The sequence below is a fragment of the Giraffa tippelskirchi genome, chromosome 9, assembly GCF_054371585.1.
Source record: "Giraffa tippelskirchi isolate mGirTip1 chromosome 9, T2T-mGirTip1v1.2.pri, whole genome shotgun sequence".
Lineage (NCBI taxonomy): Eukaryota > Metazoa > Chordata > Mammalia > Artiodactyla > Giraffidae > Giraffa > Giraffa tippelskirchi.
The window spans coordinates 52,480,951-52,505,049 of NC_137283.1; the positions used below are offsets into that span (position 1 = coordinate 52,480,951).

A 24,099-nucleotide genomic window follows, 5' to 3' on the forward strand; every position below is an offset into this window, starting at 1 on the left:
CTATCACCTATCAACAGTAATAGTGCATCCTAAGATGAAACCATTGACTATTCCGACCTGGACAAGAACTTTAAGAAAGACTGCACTAAACACACTCTTGGATATGGTCCAAGGCAGGAGTACAGAACACCGCACTCCTGCACAGGATATTGTCCCTGCTTTATCCACATGCACATTTCCTGCAAATGCAATGTTAAATATGTTTGTGTACTTTTGGGGTTTTTTTTGGGGGGGCAAGGGAAGAACATTGCATTTTAGGGCATATTATTTACATAGTGTGACACTGGTTTAGATAAATGCAAACGATTAGGCTTCATGTAAAACATGACATCTTCCTGGGAGAATAAAGACTGCCTACTGCCCTTGTTGTAATGATAGATTGACATCTGGGCCAATTAGGCCAGAGCAGACCCAGCCAACCAGAAGCCAGCAAGTCCCCCAACTCTGCCCTCTAATCCCCACTCCACCCCCACTCTCCACCCCACCTATGCAGAGCTCTGGATCTGTCCAGCAATTAGGATGCAAAGGCCAGCCCGGGAGCCTCCGCGGTGGTCCAGTGGTTAAGAATCTGCCTTGTAATGCAGGGGATGTGGGTTCAGTCCCTGGTTCAGTAAGATTCCACATGCCATGGAGCAACTAAACCCCTGCACCACAGCTACTGAGCCAGCACTCTAGAGCTAGAGCCCTTGAGTCTCAACTACTGAACCCACACACCTAGAACCCATGCTCTGCAACAAGAGAAGCCACCGCAATGAGAAGCCAGGACACTGCAACAAGAGAGTAGCCCTCACTCGCCACAACTAGAAAAGCAAGCAGCAGTGAAGACCCAGTGCAGGCAAAAATAAAATAAATACATAAATATTTTTAAAAACCAGCCTGGAGCTGCTGTGGCCCTTTATACACAGCACAGATCAACTGAACAAGTGATTCTTATCCATGGGCATTGACAAATCACATAACAGTAAGGCAATATTTGCTGCCAAACATCCTTCAGTGGGAGAGGACTTGTCGAGGGCAGAAAATCTAGTTCTACTGAAAGACTGAAGTACTTTCGAATCTCAGACCTGGCGATTGAATCCCACGGCCCCTCCTCTTGCACATCCTGAGTCTGAGAACTCACTTTCAGCCCTGCCTACCCTGACAAGTCACTGCTGAGAGAATTCAAAGATGTTGCTGTTGCTGTTCAGTCGCTCAGTCATGTGTGACTCTCTGCAACTCCATGGACTGTAGCCCACCAGGCTCCTCTGTCCATGGGGTTTCCCAGGCAAGGAATCTAGAGTGGACGGCCATTTTCTCCTCCAGGGGATCTTCCCGACACAGGGACAGAACCTGTGTCTCTGGCATGGGCAGGCGGATTCTTAACCGCTGAGCCACCTGGGAAGCCCCCATCCTGCACTGGAGGGAGGAACAAACATCAGGGAGAGGTGGGGCCCAGGCCAAGGTTGGGGAGGCCTCTCCAGCTCCCTGAGTTCTCTAAGAAGCCAGTTCCGTGGTGACAGGTAGTGCTCTCTCTGTCCTTTGAAGGGCTGAAGCGGGACACGCTGACCATGGGCCGCCTCTGGGTGTATGTCTAGGGTATGGGGAGGAGCCTTTTGGTGCCCACTCAGGGCTTGGGGCCACGTGAGCAAGGCCTCTGCTTTGTGCCATGGCGGCTGCTCAAGTGAGCAGACGTGACCTCTTTTTACAGAGCTGGAGGGAGTGGGGATGTGGAAGGTCCGAGATCCCGTTTACATAATTTACCGATGTCCTCGTGATGGCTGTAACCCAGCTGCAGCCCCCGGCTGTCCCCTGCCCCAGAGGACATGAAAGAGCCACTGTTCTTTTGGGAAAACATACCTTTATCTGTTTCCTGCCCCGAAAGGAGTAATTTAGGTTTCGTTGTTTCAGAGGCACTTGGAGTTGGAAGGGACTCTAGGTGGTGACTCTGACCCTCTGTTAATTCCCTAGATCCCCTCCCAGGCATCCTCTCTGCTTACATGCCTCTGTTGACAGGGTGCTCACCCCTTCTAAGGCTGACTGCCCCACGGTAGAGCAAGTCTATTGTATCCTTTCACATAATCCTGTTTTCAGATAAAAGAGCAGTTACACACTCCAGTATTCTTGCCTGGGAAATCTCATGGACAGAGAAGCCTGGTGGGCTACAGTCCATGGGGTCACAAAAGAGTCAGATACAACTGAGTGACTAAATAACAACTCTGAGTCAGACCCATTCTCTTGTACAGAGATAGAATCTCTAGTAAAGATCTGTACAGAGGGCTCTGGGAGCACAGAGGAGGGCACTGTTACTTAAGAAAGAAGTGTGTGGGGAGGCAAAACCTGGGAGAGCTTCCTGGAGGAGGGGATGCTCAAACTGCTTCTTTTCAGCCAACACTAACTAAGGCTTGGATGCCTGGCTCTGTGCCCATGCTGGGGCTGGAGAGACTATCACTTCATTGTGGTCCTGGCTGCAGAGAACTGTCCATGAGGTGCACAGGCAGAGAAAGGCAGGGTGCTGCAGACAGTGCTGGAAGTGATCTAGGGGGGCTGACACCAAGGGAGGATGAGAGGTAGGGGCCGGCCAGTGGCCATGGAGCTGGAGACGGGCTGGAGGCCCAAAGGTCTGGGAACCAGGGCCTCGCTCCTTCAGGCCTGGGAGCCATGGCAAGTTCTGAATTGGGAATGAGGTGATGGGTACCACGTTTTAGAAGGACTTCTGCTTTCAAGATGGTCTCAGGGAGCTGAAATTTGCCTTTGTGGAATCCCTACCATCTGGGCTTCACCCCAACAAGCCAGACTGGGAAAAAAGGAGGAGGTTAATTCTTATGGCCCCCACAATTTTCTCTGTGCAGTGGAAGCATCTCTGTTTTGGGCTGGGCTTTGCCCCAGGCTCCCCACTGAGCCTTGGTTTCCTCACCTATAAAATGGGACCATAGTTTTCACCCTTCACTGCAGCTGCAGAAATCTGTGACCACAAACGGCACCAAGCTCAGGGCCAGCACATGCTGGTGATGAGGGGGTGGGGGAGGCTGGCGAGACGCCTCACCCCAGGCGTCCTTGTCTGCTCTTTCTGCTCCAGAGGGGTGAAGGGGATGCAGAGCGAGGGTGCAGATGTGGGGATGGGGTGCCACAGGCACCTGGAGCACGCAGGGGAACAGATGCTTGGGGTGGTGGGATGGGGTGGGTGCCGCACCATGGCTCTTGGGTCAGGTATATTAGGAGTCTTTGACCTGCCTTGACTGAGGGAGGGGACTGGGGACAGATCTGGAAACCCCTGGCCACCGCGAGATATACTCTGCTTCCTTTTTGAGCAGTGCCCCCCACACTGGACATCCTTGCCGTGTTCAGTCCTGTCTGGTTTCAGGCTCTCGTGCACCAAGCAAGCATCTACACTTTGCCTCACCCTTCATGTCACTAGGCCGTGGGTCTGCAGGTGGGGGCTGCAGGCCACTCAGAACCCTCACAGAGGCCTGGGCACAGGCCAGGCGCTCAGTCAGTGAGAGTTATCATGAAACACCTCTGCACTCAAGTCCTTTGAAGGCTGACCCACGTGAGAGGATATGGACAGGCACGTGCAAACCCTCCAATTCAGCTCCAAGCTCCCTTCTCAACCTGTTCTCTCATAAATTCAACCTGAGGGGGCCTTCCATGGTGGTCCAGTGGTTAAGACTTGGCCTTCCAACACAGGGGGTGTGGGTTCAATCTCTGGTTGGGGAGCTAGGATCCCACATGCCTTGTGGCCAAAAAAAAAAAAACCCCAATCATAAAACAGAACCAATATTGTAACATTCAATAAAGACCTTAAAAATGGTCTACCTAAAAAAGAATTTTTTTTTTTTAAAAAAGGAAAAGCAACCTGTCTTGGGTTTTCAAGAGTCTCCAAACACCCAGCATCCTGTCCCACCTCCTCGCCTTTGCCTGTGTGGTCCCCTCCACCAGGGACGCCCTCTCTCCCTGAATCTCTGTGCCCACAGATCTTTTCCATCCTGCACATGAAACGTTCTCCACTCAGGAGCCATCCCTGGCCCTTCCAACTCAATGGGACGCCTCCTCCAGCTGCTTACCCCTTCCTTTTATCACCTCACTAGTTCATTTATACTGCGATGCACAGCTAAGGAACATCTAACTGTTCTGGGCAGGGAGGATGCAGAGAGGATAAAGACTCAAGCCCCAGAGGCATCAATCTGATTGAAATGTGCTTTCCCCTTAGATACAATAGCTGTAAAAAAAAAAAATCCTTCTTTCACTAAAATTATCCTCGATATTTCTCGCTGAGGAAAACCAGCCAGGAAATGGCGCTTCCTGTTTTCATTAAATAAAGGCTTTAAAACATCTGTTCTTTCTGGTGACAGCAGTCATCTGTGACTTCAAGGGCTCCAAACACCCCCGGATAACGCGGCAAATCTCCAGCCGTGGCTCTCCTGACGGCTTTATCCTCACTGGCTCCCATCAGCCTTGGAAAATGTACTGCGGTTGTGTCTTGGGGGTGGGGGTGGGGTGGTTGGCAAGCCTGTTTTAATCTGTTCTGTCCTTTGTCTTTTCAAGGACAATGAGAGTTTCTCCCCCTGACAGATGGGGAAACTGAGGGACACAGAGTTTCTTTTCCTGCAGCAGATGCAAACAAATCTGACCAGGCTTCTGGGACCCTAAATGTGGTCCAGATGGGTCCCTTCACTCCGGCCAGCCTCACGGTTGTCCTGGGAACTTTCACAAACATTCTTACTATAGGCAGAGACACTCTTCCCAAAGGTTAGGGTGAGGGCTTCCCAGGTGGAGCTAGTGGTAAAGAACCCACCTGCCAATGCAGGAGGCATAAGAGACGTGAGTTTGATCCCTGGGTGGGGAAGATCCCCCGGAGGAGGGCACAACAGCCCACTCCAGTATTCTTGCCTAGAGAATCCTATGGACAGGGGAGCCTGGCAGGCTACAGTCCATGGGGTCGCAAAGAGTTGGAGATGACTGCAGTGACAGCATGCCTGCATGTGACCCTGACCTCAGAAACTGGTGACCGTGGCTGCCTTTGTGGTGGGGACTGTGGGTCTGGGACTTGCCGGTCTCAGGCCCTGCGTCCCATCCCCTCCCCACAGGAGATGCTGAGACAATAGGTGAGAGCTTCAACACTTTCACTAGCATCACCAGTAACCCCACTGTGCCCCTCACATGTGGATGTCTAACTTCCTCATTGTTCAGATGGGGAAATTGAGGCCCGAGGCAGCGATGTACAGGAGGTCTTAAGGGAAGGAGCAGCAGGGGCGGGAGGAGAACCCACGTCCCTCCAGGAAGCCCCCTCCTTCCAGCACAGTTCCAGCTTCTAAATCCACATCCCAGGGTGAGCCCGGGGGAGACAGAAGGTCGCCCACAGGATGTGTTGACTGAGGGTAAGCCTCCCAGGCTGCTGGCTCAGAAGGGGACCTGGGGAGCTCCCAGGCCAACCACCCATTTTACAGATGAGGGGACTGAGGCATGAAGAGGAGAAGTGGCTTGCTAGTGGCAGAGCTGGGGTTGGGATCAGCCCCCTTTTCTCCAGTGTGGGCTGAACGTGCTCCTAGCCCAGGTGAGTGGACAGCATGCACGCGTGCATGCTAAGTAGCTTCAGTTGCATTCGACTTTTTGCGACATGGACTGTAGCCCGCCAGGCTCCTCTGTCCATGGGATTTCCCAGGCAAGAATACTGGAGTGGGTTGCCATGCCCTCCTCCAGGGGATCTTCTCAAACCTAGGTCGAACCTGAGTCTCTTATGCCTCCTGCATTGGCAGGTGGGTTCTTTACCACTGGCGTCAACCTGGGAAGCCCACACCCACTCCCAGAGTCTGTGCCTGAAGCTGGCTTCTCTGGATATTCTTCGTGTCAACAGAAAACAGCAGGGACCCAGCTCAGCCCTCTCAGACCCTCTCTCCTCTTCTCACCCCCCTGACACACAGCTACCTGCCCTCTCATTTTTGTGGCCCCCAGGAGGAGGCTCCAGGCAGGAAGGAAGAAACCCTGGATTCACTCAGCAAGGCTGTGGGCACCTCACCGGTCCTGCTTGGGCCTCCGTGTTTTCTTCTGCAAACTGGGAGTGTGGGAAGGTGTTTGGACTAGATCAGCTGTTCAGACCTTGAGTCTTGCCCCTTTAGTGGATTGTGAAATCAGTTTTGTGGGTGGTGACCAGTGTTTAAAAAAAGAAAGGAAGAGATAGAAGAGAATAGACAATACTTTAGTGCATCACATTACTTTGTGAGAGTCGTGTTTTGGTTTAGAGTGTGTGTTTGCTGAGTCCTGACATAAAATACATTTCTCATCACTGGGGGTCATGACCAGAAAACAGCATATTGTGTATGCAATGCTGCTTTCCACCCCACTTCAGTGTGATGAGGCAGGAGCTTGGGCATGGGGGCCAGAGGGACCTCTGGGGACAGGAAGGCCCGGGGAGCCGCAGGCCAGCTTCGTGCACTGTGTATTTCAGTCGCCTGTAAGGGTATAACACATCACAGCAAAGCCCAATCCCATTAGTAGCTGGTAATGAATGGGTATTCCCCCAGGGAGACTGGTAAATGGCCGTGTGTCCAGGGAGAGGTACAGGCTGCAGGCAAACACGTATGGCTCTGGTGCCAAGCTCCAGAGGCACTAACTGCCTTTGCTGTTTTAGGTGCTGGGTGGGAGGGAGGAGGCATGTGTGTGTGTGTTTAGAATACTATTATTATCCCCAGTCTTTGGATGAGGAAATGGAGGCTCAGAGAGGTTATGTAACTGGACCAAGGTCACACAGCTGAGGGACTCAGAATCCCAGGTCTGTCTGATGCCCAAACTCACAGTTTTGACCCATCTCCCTGTCGCCTAAATGTGAAAGCCCACGTCTGTGACCTTCAGGTTTCACTTGGTCTTTGGAATGCAGAGTCTTACAACACTGAGGCCAGGAGCTTGGAGGGCGTCTTCTTTGTTCCCTTTCACTTGAAAGAAGTGGACTTGGAGGCTCCAAGAAGAGCAGGGAACAGCCAAAGGCCCCCCGAGGATAGTGACAGGGTAAGTGAGGCACCCTGAAGTTGCCCTCGGTGGAGGAAGGTGGTCCCAAGACAGGCTGGAGCCTGGGACCCCTTGCTGCAGGGCTAGCACCTGGGCAGTCATCTCCTCAAGCAACAGAATATAAAGAAACCATAAGGGGACTTCCCTGGTGGTCCAGTGGTATCCCTGGTCCAGGAAGATTCCACATGCCATGGGACCACTAAGCCTGTTTGCCAAAACCACTGAACACACGTGCCTAGAGCCCGTGCTCCACAACAAGAGAAGCCACCACGATGAGAAGCCTGCACACCACAAGTAGAGAGTAACCCCTGCTTGCCACAACTAGAGAAAAGCCTGCACGTAGCAGTGGAGATCCAGCGCAGCCAAAAATAAATAAAACAAATTAAAAAGAAACTATAATGGACAACAAATGACTGCATGCATGCCCAGTTGGGGCAAATTATAGACAACAAGATACAAAAAAGACCAAAAGAACCCTGTTGCCACTTGGAAGAGTTGGGAGCAAAAGCAGGGTACTGTGCATGGCCCCTGTTCACAATACCACCAAAAAGGTGGGCAGATACCCCACTAAGGGAACCTGTTACTTGTTCTTGCTCCCCTCTGCTATAGCAGGGGCCCCAGTAAAGCCTTGCCTGAACGTCTTGTCTGGCCTCATATAAATTTCTATTGATTAAGGGGGCTGAGAACCCTGGTCTGTAACACTCCCAAGGGGCCATCACCAAATCCCACAATCAAAGCCCGTCTGGGCCCAGTGGCAGTGTTAGTCCTTGTTAGTCCTCAAGGAAGCAGAGGCCGCACCGTCCTGTGTCCTGCCCCCACTTCCAGATCCCAGGGTGAGTGAGTGTGCGCGCTCTGTCTGCCCATAGTGGTGTGCTACTGATTCAGGGCTGCTCTCTCTTCTTCTCACACCCCCTTTCCAGCCTGAGCAGCCCAACTGATCACACATGTTCCATCTTCCCCCAACCCTGCAAATCCCCAGCTGAATTCAGATTCAGCTAAAGGAGACTGAAGACCCACTGTCAGCCGAGCACGCCAAAAGGTACACATGCTACGTCACTTCCCTGGGCCTTTGTGGGGAGGGGACACTGTCATCCCCCGCCTTCCCTTCGGCTTGAGAATGTGACCTTCAGTTAACTTTCCCGCTCTGTTGCCCTGGAAACCTGACGAAGGCAGACTGCCCGCTGCACCGCTAGGGAAAACTAACTGGGAACCTTGGTCTGCATGCAGAGAACTGCTGACGGGGATGACCACATTTGGGATCTTCTTCAGTGCAGTGACTTTCGTTAGTGGGCGTCTCCTTTGCAGGGACCCTGGAATTGGGGCCTGTGGATTTTTGACAGGAAATCCTGACTCCGCTAAGGCTTCTAGGGCAGGGTGGGCCCCACACCTGTCCCCGGATCCCCAGAGAGAAGGCTCTGGGTGATCGAGTGGACTGTTCCAGGACAGACCCCATGGCAGAGCAATGCTGCCTGCCAGGCTGCGGGCTCTACTCCGGGGCCTGAGCAGACAAGTGTGGCTTTGCTGGTCTCAGCAGTCTAAATGTTTAGGAGAAGGTACAGAGGAGACCCAGCGGGCCTTGCGGGGACATCAAGGCTCAGAGGGGTGAGATGGCGTATGCCAGGCACCCGGCAGCAGGCTGGATACCCAGCCTCGCCCCCTCCCTGGGGCGCCACAGTGGGGCACCTACCTCGGGCCGCACGGGATCCTCGATGCCCACCACGCAGATGCAGGTGAGCTCGTTGAGGATGTCGTTCTCGTTGTCCCAGTCGGGCTCGGGGCTGCTGGGGAAGTCGCGGTAAGCCACGCAGATGGTGCGGAGCCCGTCGCAGGCCATGGGCTCGATCACCTTCTTCACCATCTCGTCCCGGTCACGGGGCCGGAAGACCCGAGGCTCACCTGCCCCGCTGAGGATTTTGCAGCACCTGGAGGAGGCGGGAGGGGGAGTCGGTAAGGCGCAGTCAAGGGCCCGAGGACCCTCCCTCCGATGGGCTCGGAGCTCACCCCCACATCCCGAGTGATGCCCCGCACTGGCCGGGGTCGGTCATCCAGGGCCTGTCCAGTCCGTCTCCCATAACGCTTGGGATGGTCCTGGCCACTGGGCCCCAGGCAGGTTTGAAATCAGCTGCTACTGCTTGCTGCTTCAGTCGTGTTTGACTCTGTGCGACCCTATCGACTGTAGCCCGTGAGGCTCCTCTGTCCATGGGATTCTTCAGGCAAGAATACTGGAGTGGGTTGCCATGCCTTCCTCCAGGGGAACTTCCCGACCCAAGAATTGAACTGAGGTCTCCTGCATTGCAGGCAGATTCTTTACCAGCTGAGTTACCAGGGAAGAACTTGAAATCAGGACCAACTAAAAAGAAATCAAGCGGCCTGGTAGCTGTATCTGCCCTCAAGCCATCCACCAAGGGCCTATCTACTTTGTTTCATCCTCATAAGATTTCATCTGAAAAGATAGTTTCACAGCTAAAATGGTTTTCCGAGGGCATAAAACCTAGGCCAGGGGTTTCTGACCCCACCTGTCACATCAACATGGCTCGGGGGAACACTAATCAAATCCCTACCTATGAGCCTCAGGTCAGAGGTTCCAATTCAGTTTGTCTGGGGCGAGTCCAGGAATCAGCATTCGTTTGCTTGTTTTTTTAGAAATCTCCTTGGGTCTATTCCAATGTGTAACAAGGGTTGATTCCCCTTCAAGGTACAAATGGGAAAACTGTGGTGCAGTGAGGGGGCCTGACTTGCTTAGTTCTCCGAGTTTATTTCTGGCATCTGGAGTCAGAAGAGACTGGCTAACAATGAAAATCGTGTTGCCAACCAACTCCGCGCTCAGAGAAGTGACAGGAGGGGGCTCCAACGGTGATAGTAGGGTGAATGTCCTGATGAGATAGTGACTTTGAGGGGGAAGAGGGAGGACTCCCTGCAGGAATATTTAAGAGGCTGTCCAGTCTCTCAGTCCTGTCCAACTCTTTGCAACCCCATGGGCTGCAGCAGGCCAGGCTTCCCTGTGCCCCACCGTCTCCTGGAGCTTGCTCAAACCCATGTCCATTGAGTCAGTGATACCATCCAACCCTCTCATCCTCTGTCGCCCTCTTCTCCTCCCGCCCTCCATCTTTCCCAGCACCAGTGTCTTTTTCTATTTAAGAGGAAAAGCAGCAAAAGCCCTGGGCAAGGGATTGGGCAGGTGGTCTTGCTGCTGGGATGTTGGGCAGGGCCCTCCCGAGACCCTGGGCGCCCCGGCCCAGCCCACAGCCCTGCCCCCGGCCTGCGCCAGCCCCCTGCGTAGACCGCGGCTCCCTTACTCACTTCTTGAGCACGATCTCTGAAGCGCCCTTGCTGTACATGCGGAAGCTCTCGTCTGGCAGCTTGATGACTGTGCTCATGGACTTTCGCACGGAGTTGAAGGTGTAGACTTTGTATAGCTTCTCCTCAGGCATCTGAGTGCGCACCGGCTCGTAGTCTTGCTTCAGGTCCAGCACGAAGCCCAGCAGGCCGCACTCCGTCTTGTTGCCCACTTGCCGGGGCAGGGCGCCCTCCTTCTCCGGGGGCTGCGGGTAGAGGCAGGGGGGCCTCACTGGGACTGCCACCTGGGCGCTACAGGGCGGCGGGGCTGGGTGGGGCTGCTCCCACCCGCTCCTGCACTCTCGGGCCTCTGCATCCCAGACCCAGTCTGGGCTCTTGGATGATGGGAATTAACCAAGATCGCCTTTTTAAGACATGATTTCAAACATAAACTGGTGACAGAATAAAAAAAAAAAATTGTGCGCAGACCACCCAGCTCTGCAGAACTTGAGGCCTTGTTCACTTCAGATTTTTCTTTCTTTTTTTTTTAAGAAGTCAGGCCTAACAGATAAAGTTGAATCCCCCATGTACCCCTCTGCATCTGTATAACCCACTCCTTGTCCCACAAAGAAACTCTCACTTAAATTTGGTATTCATCCTTGCCCTCTGTGTTTTAACTTTTTGTTTCGAGATTCATCCTAGATTCACAGGCGACAAGAAATAATATAGAGCGGTGTCATATGCCCTTCACCCTGTTTCCCCAAGTGCTCACTTCCTGAGCGACTGGACCACAAGAACACAACCAAGGTGTTGACGATGATACAACTGACCCTGCCGGATTCAGGTCTCACCAGTTTTAAAGCACTTCTATGTGTGTTTAGGTCTGAACAATGGCATCACGTGTAGATTCCTGTGACAACCATCATCAAGGTACACAACTGTTCATCACAACACTCCCCTGTGCCATTGTGTGTTTTTTTTTTTTGAGATAACCACTGTAAAAAATTTAGTGTCTTTTTCTATGTGGATATAAATTTTAAAAAATTTTAATTTTACTGTCTATGGTTTGTTTTCCTAATTTATTATAGTTAATTTTTATTGGAGTATAATTGCTTAACAATGCTGTGTTAGTTTCCGCTGGCAGCTCCTAATCTGTGCTCCAGCTCCATAATTCTGCCATGTTGTGCAGGTTATACAAATGGATTGTACAGTATGTAAATTCAGAGACTGACTTCTTTTCACTCAGCACAGTCCCCTGGTTATCCAGGCAAGTTGTTGCATGCATCAGCAGTGTGTTCCTTCTCACAGCTGGGTGGTATTCTATCCTCTGAATGTAACATCCTTTGTGACTTCAACTGAGGTTGAACCAAATGCAACTGCTAATGTGTCACAGTGGCCAATAATTGGCAATTTCCTGTAGTTTAACTTACTGTATATATGTGCGGTGCTGTTTTTCATGTTGTAAAGGTCATGTAAGGAGGCTGTACACGTTCTTCTGTTACTTGCTTCATTCTCATAAACATTCAGTTTTTGAGTTTTCCCCATTTAGGGCACTAGTTTGTTCTTTTTTAAAGACTGGAATATAATTGCTTTACAATGTTGTGTTAGTTTCTGCCATACATGAACTGAATCAGCTATATGCATACATATATCCCCACTCTCTTGAACTTCCCTCCCACACTCCCATCCCACCCCTCTTGGTCATCACGGAGCACCGAGCTGAGTGCCCCATGCTAATAGCAGCTTCTCACTAGCTATTTGTTCTACATGTAGCAGTGGACACACGTGGATAGATCTGGAGCCTGCCATACAGGGTGAAGTAAGTCAGAAGAGAAAAACAAGTATTGTATATTAACGCATGTACGTGGAATCTAGAAAAATGGTACCAATGAAGTTATTTGCAGGGCAGGAATAGAGACACAGACGTCGAGAACAGACATGTAGACCCAGCGGGGGAAGAGGAGGGTGGGATGAATTGGGGGTCTGTTCCTTTCTAACTGGGCTGCATGGACACCACAGCCTCTGCCCTGAACCTTAATGAAACCACCGACCCCACCACCCCAGTGCCTCTCACTTCCTCTTGTGGCTGCTGGATACCGGCTGCTGTTTCTCCACCCTGTCCCTTCACCCCTGCCGTTCCTGCCTCCTTTCTCTGCCAGGCAAACTCTCTTCGCCCTTTAAGGACCAGCACAGATATCTCCTTGTGTTTGAAAATGACTTTGTGGGCCTGTCACCCCCTGAGTAGGAGCTGTATTCTTCCATCCCCTGTCCAGGTCCTCAGGGCCAGGACAGAGCCCGGCACACAGTAGGTATTTACTCATTGTTTGCAAGATGGCTCAATGCAGACCAGTCTTAGGGGCCGGGGGTGAGAGGCACAGGTGAACAGGTAAGCACAAGGTGCTCCATATGAGCACTGATGGTAGGATTAGCAGGTGGCTGTGGGACGTTCACATGGCAGGTGGACTCACCTCCCACAGCTGCCCCCCACCCCGCCTGCCACACGTGCAGACCGCTTGTATAAAATCAGCATGCAGTGACCCAGGTGGAGGTGGCTTTGGGAGCGGTAAGAGCCACCATGGATTAACGCAGACCCCACAGAGAAACTGAAGAGGAACAGTATCTATGAACATTCTGTGTCCCCCTCCCACCCCATGGGTAGGTCTTTGTGGGTCTCAGACCAGCCTCACACAGGAGCCCTCCGAACCCACACCCTCAGCCTCCTTGGTGTTGTTTGTACCAGCAGCCCAGGTAAGAGGAAGGCAGACCCTAGAGGATGCTGGCACGGATGGGCTGGCTGTGCGAGGGGACGGGTGGCAATAGGACCTGCCCCTGGCCGCCCCCCCAACCCCAGTCAGGGCTCAGGCCCCGGGAGCAGACCTGAGGCACGGCGGGTCACGGGCATTGACCTCGCCATACATAGCCGTGGACCCTAAGCCATCATCCTCAGGGTCCCCACCTGTAACACGGAAAGGCTGGAGCAAATGATTTCCAGCTGAGAAAAAAAATCAGCCCACTCCTTCAAGTGCATAGTGGGCCGTAGTGAAGGATGGTAGAACAAGGCAGAGCTGCGGGGTCCTCCGAGGGGTCTGGGGGCCGCGGGTCCAGCCTGAGAATACCCTCCCTGCTCCATGCCACATCCGACTAGGTCCCAGCACTGCGGGCCTCAGAAGGCTCCCCACTCCCACACTCTGTGGATCTGATTTGAAAGCAGAAGAATCTGACCGCTCCCTCTTTCTGATGTTTGGGAGAAGAGACATTAAGCACCCCTCTTACTCTCTGCAGCATGCGCTTATGTGTGCTTAGAAAATTTACAGATTTATTGACTTAATTTTTTTTTTTTTTACAATTTTATAATTAACCTTCTGGTGATTTCCAGAGTTTTATGTGTCTTCCACAACGGTTTATTCCCCCCCTCTGCTTATGAAAGAAGATGATGACACGGAGGACTGAAATAAAAATGGCTAATTACTTATTTGCCCAAGAGAGCTGAGCTGTTATGCCTGCAAACACACGGCATTTTATTACCCTCTGTGAAATATTTTAATTTTCCCCTAAAAAGATTTCAAACAATCCATGGCTGCAAAAGGCAGAGCTGGCTCCTCCGTAATTCAATTTGTTCCTGTGAACTTGAGCTCTGAAATCGCCTACATGTATTATTAAGAAGTAGGGACTCACCCCTTTTTTCTTTTGGCTTTTTTTTTTTTAATCTCAACAAACCCATAGGTTTTGTTCTACTGTAGACTTCCCAACAGCCTTTGCTCTCCAGGGCTCTAAGTCTGTAAGAGAGTTAGGTATTGGTTTTGAGGGGCAGCGGGCAGGCCTGGGGGGAAGTGCTTTGCTACCTGCTGCAAAGACTGGTCAAAGGCCTGGGGCTGCCTCCAATTCCTTTGATTCCCAGTGCAGTGCTGTTTACTGCACATGTCCCTGTATGAGCACTAAGCCCGTTGGGAGTGCTGGGTGCAGCTAACTGTGGGTGAGCTGGGTGAGCATAACTTTGAGAGGGCAATCCATGCTCCTGTTTTGGGATGCTTGGAAGTGACTGGAGCTCCGAAACAAGGAATGATGGCCCGAAGAGCAGCAAGTTATAAATAACATCTTCAAAAAGGAGATTAAAAAAAATATAGCGAGCAGATACCACCTCACACCCATGAGGACACCGTTATCAAAAACAAAACAGGAAACAAGTGTTGGCAAGGATGTGGAGAAATTGGAAACCTTGTGCACTGCTGGTGGGAATGTAGATGGTGCAGCCACTGTGGAAACCAGCATGGAGGCTCCTCAAAAATTAAGCGCGGAATTACCATACCATCCAGCAATTTTACTTCTGGGTATATACCCAAAAGAATTGAAAGCAGAGACTTGAGAAGATATTTGTATACCCACGTTCACAGCAGCATTGTTCACAGTAGCCAAAAGATGGAAGCAACCCATCTGTCCGTTAACAGATGAATAGGTAAGGAAGATGTGATCTACACATACAGTGGAATGTTATTCAGCCTTAAAAACGAAGGAAACTCTGATACATGTTACAACATGGATGAACCTTAAGGACATTATGCTAAGTGAAATAAACCAGACACAAAAGGACAGATACTGTGTGATTCCTCTTATTCGAGGTCCCCAGAGCCGTCAAATTCATCGAGACAGAAAGTAGCAGGGTGGGTCCCAGGGGCAGGGGGAGGGGGAAGGGGAGAGTTTAAAGGGAACAGAGTTGCAGTTGGGGAAGATGGTAAGTTCTGGATGTGGGTGGTGGGGACGGTTGTACAATGTGACTGTACTTAATGACACTGATGTGTACACCAAAACGGTTAAGGTGATCAATTTTAAGTTATGTGTCTTTTACTGCAATATTAAAATACTCTCAACACCCCCTCTCTGTCCCTCAAAACCCAACAGACATACCACGGTAAACTGCAGCCACAGCCACAGGACGACACTCGTGAAAGCACATTAGAAAATGACTTTTCACTCGCTGGCGGTCTCTGGCAGTCTCGCCCACTCTCCTCACCCCTTGAGGACGGGCACTGGCAGAGGAGCCTCCCTGAGGCCTGGACGGACCAGCAGGAGCCTTGGCAGCTGCAGCAAGGACTATGTGCAGGATGCCAGCTCTGCTTGCCCTTTGCTAAGCTCTTCACTAAGCATGCATCTTCAGTTACATCCTCATGGCTTCCTAGGGGGCAGACTGTTATTATTCCCAGGTGCATGGGGAGGCCTGGAGAGACCAGGTCTCGTGGCTCGTGAGTGGCTGAGCTGGTAGGATTTGACCCTGGCTGGTCTCAGCTCTGTGTCCACAGAGAACACTTTCCCGGCAGCCCCGCTTGCCTTCACTAGCATTTCAGATGGTTGGTTAACGAGGTAACTGGTGGGTGACTGGTTTAGAGCCCATGGTGGAGGCGGTGGGAAGGGCTGTCTTGCTTATCTCTGCTTCCCACTGTGGGTAACCAATGAATATGTGTTGAATGAATAAATGAATAATTTGGTGTTTGTGGGTGTGGAGTGCTGCCAACGGGAGGCCAGATGGGATGGGATTTTGTCAGAATGTTGGCCTCCAGAATTGTTATCTGAGGTTCTGCCTCCCCAGGAGCCTCTCAGGAGCTAGGCCTTGAGGGGCAGGAGGGTAGAGCCAGGACCGTCCCGAAGGCTACAGAGGCCCAGGTCAGTGTGCGTGTCCTGGATGACAGCTGGACAGGCTGAACCGCCCTGGGGAGACACACTCGTGAAAGCAGACTCCCTGGACCCTCTTGAGCTCGCCATTGCACTGTGTGTATGTGTGCATGTGGGTGTGTGGGCATGCATGGATGTGGTGCACGTGTATACACACGCACGTGTTTTCTGTGTGTACATGCTGTGCATGCACTGTGTGTAGGGCAGTATATGTGCATGTGGTGTGTGTGTGTGTGTTTTTGTGTGCAGGCACCTGTGTGGGTATGGTGTACGTGCTGTGTGGTATGTGTGTGTGTACACATACAGTAAGAAGGTAGGAAACATGGATTAACAGATCTGTTAAAAATCAGACTCCCCTGTTCAGGGTTACTTGTTTTAAACTGTTCTCCTAGGGATAGCGTTTTCAAAAAGAACAAAAACAAAACCAGAACAGCTGTTGAATTCAACGCAAAGGTGCTGTCACTTCACAGACCAGGATGAAGGGCAGTCCCACCTCCCCGTCTGAATGCCCTGCTAAGTCACTTCCAGGGGCTTCTGCGCCTTCTGGAACTACTGTCCTGGCCAGAGTCCCTCGCAGAACTGACTTGACTCAGGGGGTTTGAGGCTCCTTGAAATATTCAGTTGCACCCTGGGTTTGGAGCCAGATCTGAGTTCAAGGGCTGACTCTCTGCTTCCTAGAGTTAGCGCCCCACTTCACCCTCCTCCCAGGAGCTCTAGTCCTAAGATTCATGAGAAATGCTATCAAGCAGATCCTTTCTGCCTTTCAGGTTTTACTGGGGCTCTTGGAGGTATGGAGGCACCTCAGTTCGGTAACGGGGTGGAACCTGGAATTTCTAACTAGGTGAGTGCATGTTCAGTTGTGTCCGAATCTTGCGACCCCTATAGCCTCCAGGCTCCTCTGTCCGAGGGATTCTCCAGGCAAGAATATTGGAGTAGGTAGCCATTCCCTTCTCCAGGGAATCTTCCCGATCCAGGGATCAAGCCCAGGTCTCCTGCATTGGCAGGCGGATTCTCTACCACTGCGCCACCTAGGAAGCCTCTACTCGGTGAAGTTTGCCTTATTAATTCAGGAAAACCATCCTGCCAGGAAAATCCTTCCTGCTCCTTCCTCCAAAATCACTTCAGGGACTCCAAGGAGATTTGTTCTGCTTTCAATAGTTTATGTTACCAGAATATATGCCATAAACTTCCAACAGTTTGACTCCGCAAGTGCCCATCTTCATTTTAATAATTCAAATGTTAACTGTAATGTCAACCTACTTTAAAAGAGGTCTCATAAAATAAAAAAACTAAAGTCCACTTGGGTGGTTTCAGAGCACAGAATAAATGTGGGCGGAAAAGAAGAACGTTCTCTTAAAAGAAAGCGCGGTGCCTCTAAAGTCTGAGGAAGGAGCTATTTCCATCTGAGAGCTCAGCTGTGGCTCTGGGAAGCAGCAGGGAGACAGGAAGAAGCAGCTACTAGAAGTCTCGATGCTCAGAGAGTTAGAGGCGACAAAGCCAATCTGAGAGTGTGCCAGGATTTCTGAGGCAGGGAAGCAATTTCTGACTAAAAGATGATTTATGTCGCTTCCCTCAGAGGGCAAGTTTAGTTGCCAGTGATTAGAAACAGGAGTGGAAAGAAGAGAATTCCGCTGTCCTCAGAAGGGATGGGGCATGTGGTTGAGGCTGGCCCCCTGAGAGGGATCTCCTGGTCACATTTCCTGGTCTCCCCCCGGCAGCCTCTGCTCTCACACCATCCTCCACCAGTGCCTGGGTGATTCTGAGCATCGTGAGGAGAAAGTCACTAACGGCATATCTGCTGCTGTCCCAACTCGCCCTCAGCCTTCCCAGCCTCACCTCTCATCATTCTGGCCCTGGGAAATGCCTGGGCCACAGACTGTCTCATCTCTAAAAGGTCTCTGGTCCTTGGCAAGGCTGTGTGGCCCTGCCCAGAGCACCTCCTCACCCTCCTGGTAAACTCCTCCACGATTCTCTGGACTCAACTCTGCCACCTGGTGTCAGGAGCAACCTTGGTCAAGACACCTGATGTTTCTGCAGCTCTGTCGTCTCAGCTGCAAGATGAAAATGGTCATATTTGCCTTGAATACCTGGAAGGGATGTGCAGGGTCAAGCTAGACAGTGGCCGGAAGAGCAAGCTATGGAGGCTAAGGCTCAGAAATAATAAAGGAGGTAATAAGATCAAAAACTGACATGGACTGAGTAGTTGCTACAAGTCAAGCACTACACTGGGAGCCACACATACATCCTCTTATCTGATCCCACAGCAGCCCTGGAACTTCTTGCAGCAGCCCTGGGAACTGCCTCAAGGCACGTATGCAGCCAGAGGAGCTGGACATGGAGTGGTGGTGGTGGTGAGCTGCGCAGGCTCTGGACTGGACAGACGTGGATTTGAAACCTGGCTCAGCCTCTCATCTTCTCTGGGACTCTGTTCTTTAACTTCTCTGGACATGCTCTTTAACTCCTCCCAGCTTCGTTGTCCTTATCTATGAGTTGGAGACGTGACATCGCCTACTTCATGGGGTCTTCATACAAGCCAACATGGGTTAAGCACTCAGCACTCTGTCTGGCTAAGTGAATACTAGTGATTATGATTAACTGTACACTCATTTAACAGATTGGAAAGCAAAGGCTTCGAGAGGTTAGGTAACTTGTTCAAGGTCACATGGGTGGTAAGTGCTGGAGCTGAAGTTTGAACGTTGGTCTGTTGGACTTCAGAGCCGAAGCTCCTAACCGTTGCTTACTGGATGGATGTCAGGACATATGGATTCTAACTCCGTAGACCCACAGGATGACTTGGTCCAAGTCCTTTCCCATTTCTGGGCCTCAGAGTAAAGTGAGGGGGCTGGACCAGGTGGTCCCTAAGGTCTGCAAATCCATGCAGATTACACCTACACAAACTATCCTTGCAAATATGCATCTAGGTTTGTTTTTTTTTTAATTTTTTAGGATAACAGGCATTCATTAATTTGGAAGTCTCTGGATCAATGGAGATTAGAGAGTTGAGGGCACCTTCAGAAAAGATTTCCTTGGCATGCTGGAGGTACCAAGAGAGCCTGGGTATTAGCCTTAGACTAGGGCCAGGGCCAACTCCTACTTCTTGCTGCCACAAGAATAGGAAAGTAGAACATGGAGATAGCTCTATCCTGAGCCTCTTATCAATTCAGACTCGTCCATTCACCACCCACACATTCATCCATCTGCCTACTCATCCATCAACCATCCATCCATCCATCTTCCATCTGTCCATCCATCCCTCTCCCTACCTAGTCCCCATGTCACTGATTACATATCTCTATATCTATTCACCAGTCAATTCACATATGTCACCCACCCAACTAGTACTTCCCAAGAGCCTATGCTGGAGGGAGCGGAGGTAACTCAGCTGTGTCTCAGAGAACACAGCCTGCAATCAGACCATGTGAAGACAGAAGAATTGGCACCTTCCTATAGAGGGAAACACAGCCTTGGCCAGGATCTGTTTCCCAGGCCAGGCTCATTTCCCAGCCAAAGCTGGTGGATATTGTGGGGACATTGTGCACCTTTCCTGTCCATCTCTTCTTGCATGGTAAAGATGACCCACATCTAGATTTCCCAGCCTGGTCTGGAAGGTGGTTGGACTTCCACTTTGGACCAAGCAGCCCATGATGCTTCTCAAAATTCCTTTAGGACCAGAAGAGCAGTCCCTGGGAGCCCCTTCTCTTCATATGGCTAAGTTCTGGCTGTGAATCTGATGCTCTGGGCTCCAGGCCTTCCTTCCTGAGACCAACTAGTACTAAAGATGCTGCAGGACTGGTTTCAAGGACCAAGAACCTAATCTGGGCATCTTACTCAATAGCTGGTTTTAGGGTATCTGTAAGTTGGCTCTGCCACCAACTTTGAGCAAAATCTTTTCTTCTGTAACCCGGATGTCTCTGCTGTCTATTCATTTATTGATTAGCCTCTGCATGGCTACAAATGGGTGATTTTACTGCTAACAAACAACAATGCTAATCACCCGGAGTGCTGAATATGTGCTAAGCACTTTCCACTTGGTACCTCATTTCATCCTCACAATAATCCTATCATTTCCCCCAGGAAACTGAGGCACAGAGAGGCTTAGTAACTTGTTCACAGTCACACAGCTAGTGAGGGATTTGAACCCAGGGTGTCTGGCTCCAGGGTGTTGGCTTTAACCAGCACCCAGTCATGCCAGGTGCCTCTGCTGTCCCTTCCACACTGATGGCTATCAGCTCACAGAAAGGAGAACCATGTGGCCAGGGTTCTTTCAAGGAAGCCCCAGAAAGAGAGGCGCAAGGGTCCCAGGATGCCAGGGTTCAAGGCACAGGAGGGGACACTGGTGCTTGAGAGGTCAGAGACTTGGTCTGTTTACAAACCACGAATCCCAGTTCCCAGGTCCCTGAGCTCTCTCCAGTCTTGGCAGTTACCCCTTTCCCCCAGATGGGCTTGAGGACCCCTGTCCTTGAGGCCACTGGATACCGTCTAGTTAACCACATCTGGAAATGAACTGTGGCTCTGCCACTGGCGCTGTGAAACACTGCCTAATAGAGCCTTCTCGCTGCAGAGATGTTCCGTGGCCCCTCCGGGCAGATCCCAGAACTCCTTTTTTAACTGTAATTGCATAACATACATCTTCATCCAAGCCCATCTTGCAGGGCTCTGCCAACACGGCCGCCCCCACTACCCGAAGACTGCTCTGGGAATTGCCCCGTTCCCTTCTCTGCAACATCTACAGGACGAGATCATTAAGGGCATCTCGGTTATTTTAGGAAGGCCTGAGGAACAGAATAAAGCCTTGCCCCACCTCCCTTGATTCCTAGATCGGGGCTGGGAGGTGGGGGGAGGGGTAGAAGGAGACAAACATGCGTCATCTCTGGCATCCCCCTCCCCGCCCCCACCCCCACTCCCACCCCCAGCGTTCTCTATCACCCATCTGCATGCTTTCTCTCGACCTACTTTCTCCTCCTGTCAGGGCTGCCTTACCAGCTCTGCAGCTCTGGGCTGATGGGGCAGTTGCTTGGCCACAGTGGACGGGACAGTTCTTGCAGTCCCAGTGTCTGGAGGCAGAATCTGCCTCCCCCCAGCAAACGCCCCCCACCCCCCCTGGACCCCACAGCCCTCTGTCCTGGGCCACTGACTCAGGCTCTGGTGCTCCCCAACCCAGTCTGATCCCGAAAGTTCAGGCTGGCTCAGGGGCAGAAGGAGAGGTCAGGGCCAGGGCACATTGGCAGGGCAGGCAGAAAAGCTCAGCTGTCCTCTCAGACACTCGCTCTGTAGGAATGTCCTGCATCTGGGAGCTGACAGAGCTCTGGATGGACCAGTCTGTATTTCTCTTCACTCAAATGCTGGTTAATTATAAAATGGCAACCTGTGCTTCTGAACCAAACAGGGATTCTAGCATGATGACTCTAGGTGGCTGAGACAGGAATATGAGTGCTTTTTTTTCTTATTAAAACTAGTAATGCCCCTACTATTACTAATAACTACATTGTCGCTGGTGGTAGGCTCTGTAAATGGCCACAGTGAGTCCCCTCTCTGAATCCATGCCCTTTGCAATGTGACTTTGAAGTCCCTCGCATTAGAGATGGGGTCTATTTCCCTGCTCCTTGAATCTGGACAGGCCTCTCGACGTGTATTGGCCAATAGGACGGGGCAAAATGACGTGAAGTGCCCAGCCGAGCCTGCCGGAGGAAGTGGGACCACACAGAGCAGAGACGAGCCATGCCAGCTGAGGTCATCCCAGATCAGCCTACAGTCCTGCCAAGATCAGCTGAGCTGTGCGCGTGACCCACGGTGGATGCGCGAGGGAATGCGTCTGTCAGCTGAGCTCCCGGCTCACAGAACTGTGAGCTAAAGACACAGTTTGCTTTTGAGCCACTACGTTTTGGAGTAATTATATAGCAGAAACTAACTAATAAAAAGATTTTTTTTTTTTGTAGGGAGGGGAATGATAGGATCTAAAAAACACAATTAACAGTAATCTTTTTTTTTTTTCCCTCATGGGTGGCTCAGATGGTAATGAATCCTGCTTGTAATGAAGGAGACTTGGGTTTGATCCCTGGGTCAGGAAGATCCCCTGAAGAAGGCAATGGCTACCCACTCCAGCATTCTTGCCTGGAGAATCCCATGGACTGGGGATCCTGGTGGGTTAAGAGTCTATGGGGCCACAAAGAGTCAGACACCAGTGAGTGACCAACACTTTCACTTTGGGGGCTTCTCAGGTGGTGTTAGTGGTAAAGAACTCGCCTGTCAATGTAGGAGACGTAAGAGACGTGGATTTGATCCCTGGCTCAGGAAGATCCCCTGGAGGAGGGCATGGCAACCCACTCCAGCATTCTTGCCTGGAGAATTCCATGGACTGAGGAGCCTGGTAGGCTACAGTCCATGGGGTTGCAAAGAGTCAGACATGACTAAAGCGACTTAGCACGCACACACGCAAGCATCATAGCTGGGTCAAAGAGAAACAACTGCTTACTATTTGACGACCCGAAATACATCAGCAGGATTTAAAGTTACGAATCGCTCTGCTTCGCCAGCCAGGTGCTCCTGCACCACCCCCTGGACGCCTCTCCCTCTGGCAGAGGCTGCCCCACTCACCAGGATCTTGGTGGTGTAGGCGCTGTTGATGGCGATGGCGTGGACCAGCAGCTCCATGGTCTTGGCGTTGATAGAGCTGGGGTCAGGGATCTCCTTGTAGTGGACATCGCCCACGTAGGCCTGCACCACCGTCATGCGATTGGTGGTGAGGGTGCCCGTCTTGTCTGAGCAGATGGCCGTGGCATTGCCCATGGTCTCGCAGGCATCCAGGTGGCGGACCAGGTTGTTGTCCTTCATCATTTTCTGCAGGAGGGGCCGGGGAGAGGGGACAGTGAGGAGAGGGAGCTGGGGGCTGGGGGTGAGGGCACCGTGTAAACACGCAGTAAATGAGGCAGAACTGCCCCTCTGCTTCACGCCCGTGCAAAGGATCTGGGTTTCAAGAGCTTCTGTCATCTGGGTTCCTTTTTTGTGTACAGCACTTTCTCTTTCTTCTTTCAAATTACTTGAGCCATTTAAAAGAGTTGATTAATTGACTTTATTAATTTGAATTACGGAAGTAATCTGTATTCTTTATGGAAAAGATAGCAAAAAGGATGGTAAGTGAAGGCTGGGTCCTCTTTGAGTACTTCAGATACTTTCCTTTTACATCCTAACAGAAATAAGTTCTTTATTTGATTATGGGCTTTTTCTTTTCCGAAGGTACCGTCTTTCACTGGTGCCTGGTTTTCACGGTCACTTTGGTTTCATGAGAAGTGAAGAAGAGTAAGTTATATATGTATTAATAGACATAGGAGACTATGTGGGAAAAACCAAAATATTAGTGTCATTGTTTCTGAGTGATACATTTATAGGAGATTGTTATTGCCTCCTTTTTAAAAATCTATAGCTTCCATTTTCCTACAATGATTATATACTATAACTTGCATAGTAAAAATCACAAATTTCTTTTAAATATAGATATGCATGAAAAAACAAGTCAGTCATAATTCTACCACTGAGCACTGGTGTATCTTACATAACAATACCTTTTCAAGTTTATAACAAAAACGAAATCCTGCTCTACAATTATTAATTGTCTTATAGTCACCTTCTTTTCTCTCCTCCCAGCATCACACTCCTAGCTTCTTCCAGGTTCTCAAGCAAATAATGCAAATAAAGTGATTCTTAAGGAACCACCACTCTTAACTGCAGGTCCTCCTGACACAGTGACCCTACTGGCAAGCTGCTGCTGCTGCTAAGTCGCTTCAGTTGTGTCCAACTCTGTGTGACCCCATAGACGGCAGCCCATCAGGCTTCCCCGTCCCTGGGATTCTCCAGGCAAGAACACTGGAGTGGGTTGCCATTTCCTTCTCCAATGCACGAAAGTGAAAAGTGAAAGTGAAAAGTGAAAGTGAAGTCGCTCAGTCGTGTCTGACTCTTAGCGACCCCACGGATTGCAGCCTACCAGGCTCCTCCATCCATGGGATTTTCCAGGCAAGAGTACTGGAGTGGGGTGCCATTGCCTTCTCTGCTACTGGCAAGAACACATGTGAAAAAGTGGATTTAGCTAAAGGCTGAGTCAGATGTTCTAGTCTGAGCCTAGGAATCTGATTTCCTTTTTCTTGCTCCTCATTATAACTCTTTATAAAAAGGGTAAAAAAGGAGTGC

General features: G+C 50.9%; 1 protein-coding gene across 9 annotated transcripts in view; it reads right to left on the reverse strand.

The window, feature by feature from the left end:
- ATP2B2 (ATPase plasma membrane Ca2+ transporting 2) overlaps window positions 1–24,099 on the reverse strand; it is a 112,744-nt gene that overhangs the window by 21,218 nt on the left and 67,427 nt on the right. For all 9 annotated transcript variants that reach the window (XM_081526087.1, XM_081526086.1, XM_081526084.1 and 6 more), the window contains 3 exons: window positions 22,513–22,755; window positions 10,279–10,520; window positions 8,666–8,900 (listed from right to left, as the gene is read on the reverse strand). In XM_081526087.1, coding sequence (XP_081382213.1) covers window positions 8,666–8,900; window positions 10,279–10,520; window positions 22,513–22,755 — 720 coding nt within the window. The remainder of the gene's footprint in view (window positions 1–8,665; window positions 8,901–10,278; window positions 10,521–22,512; window positions 22,756–24,099) is intronic.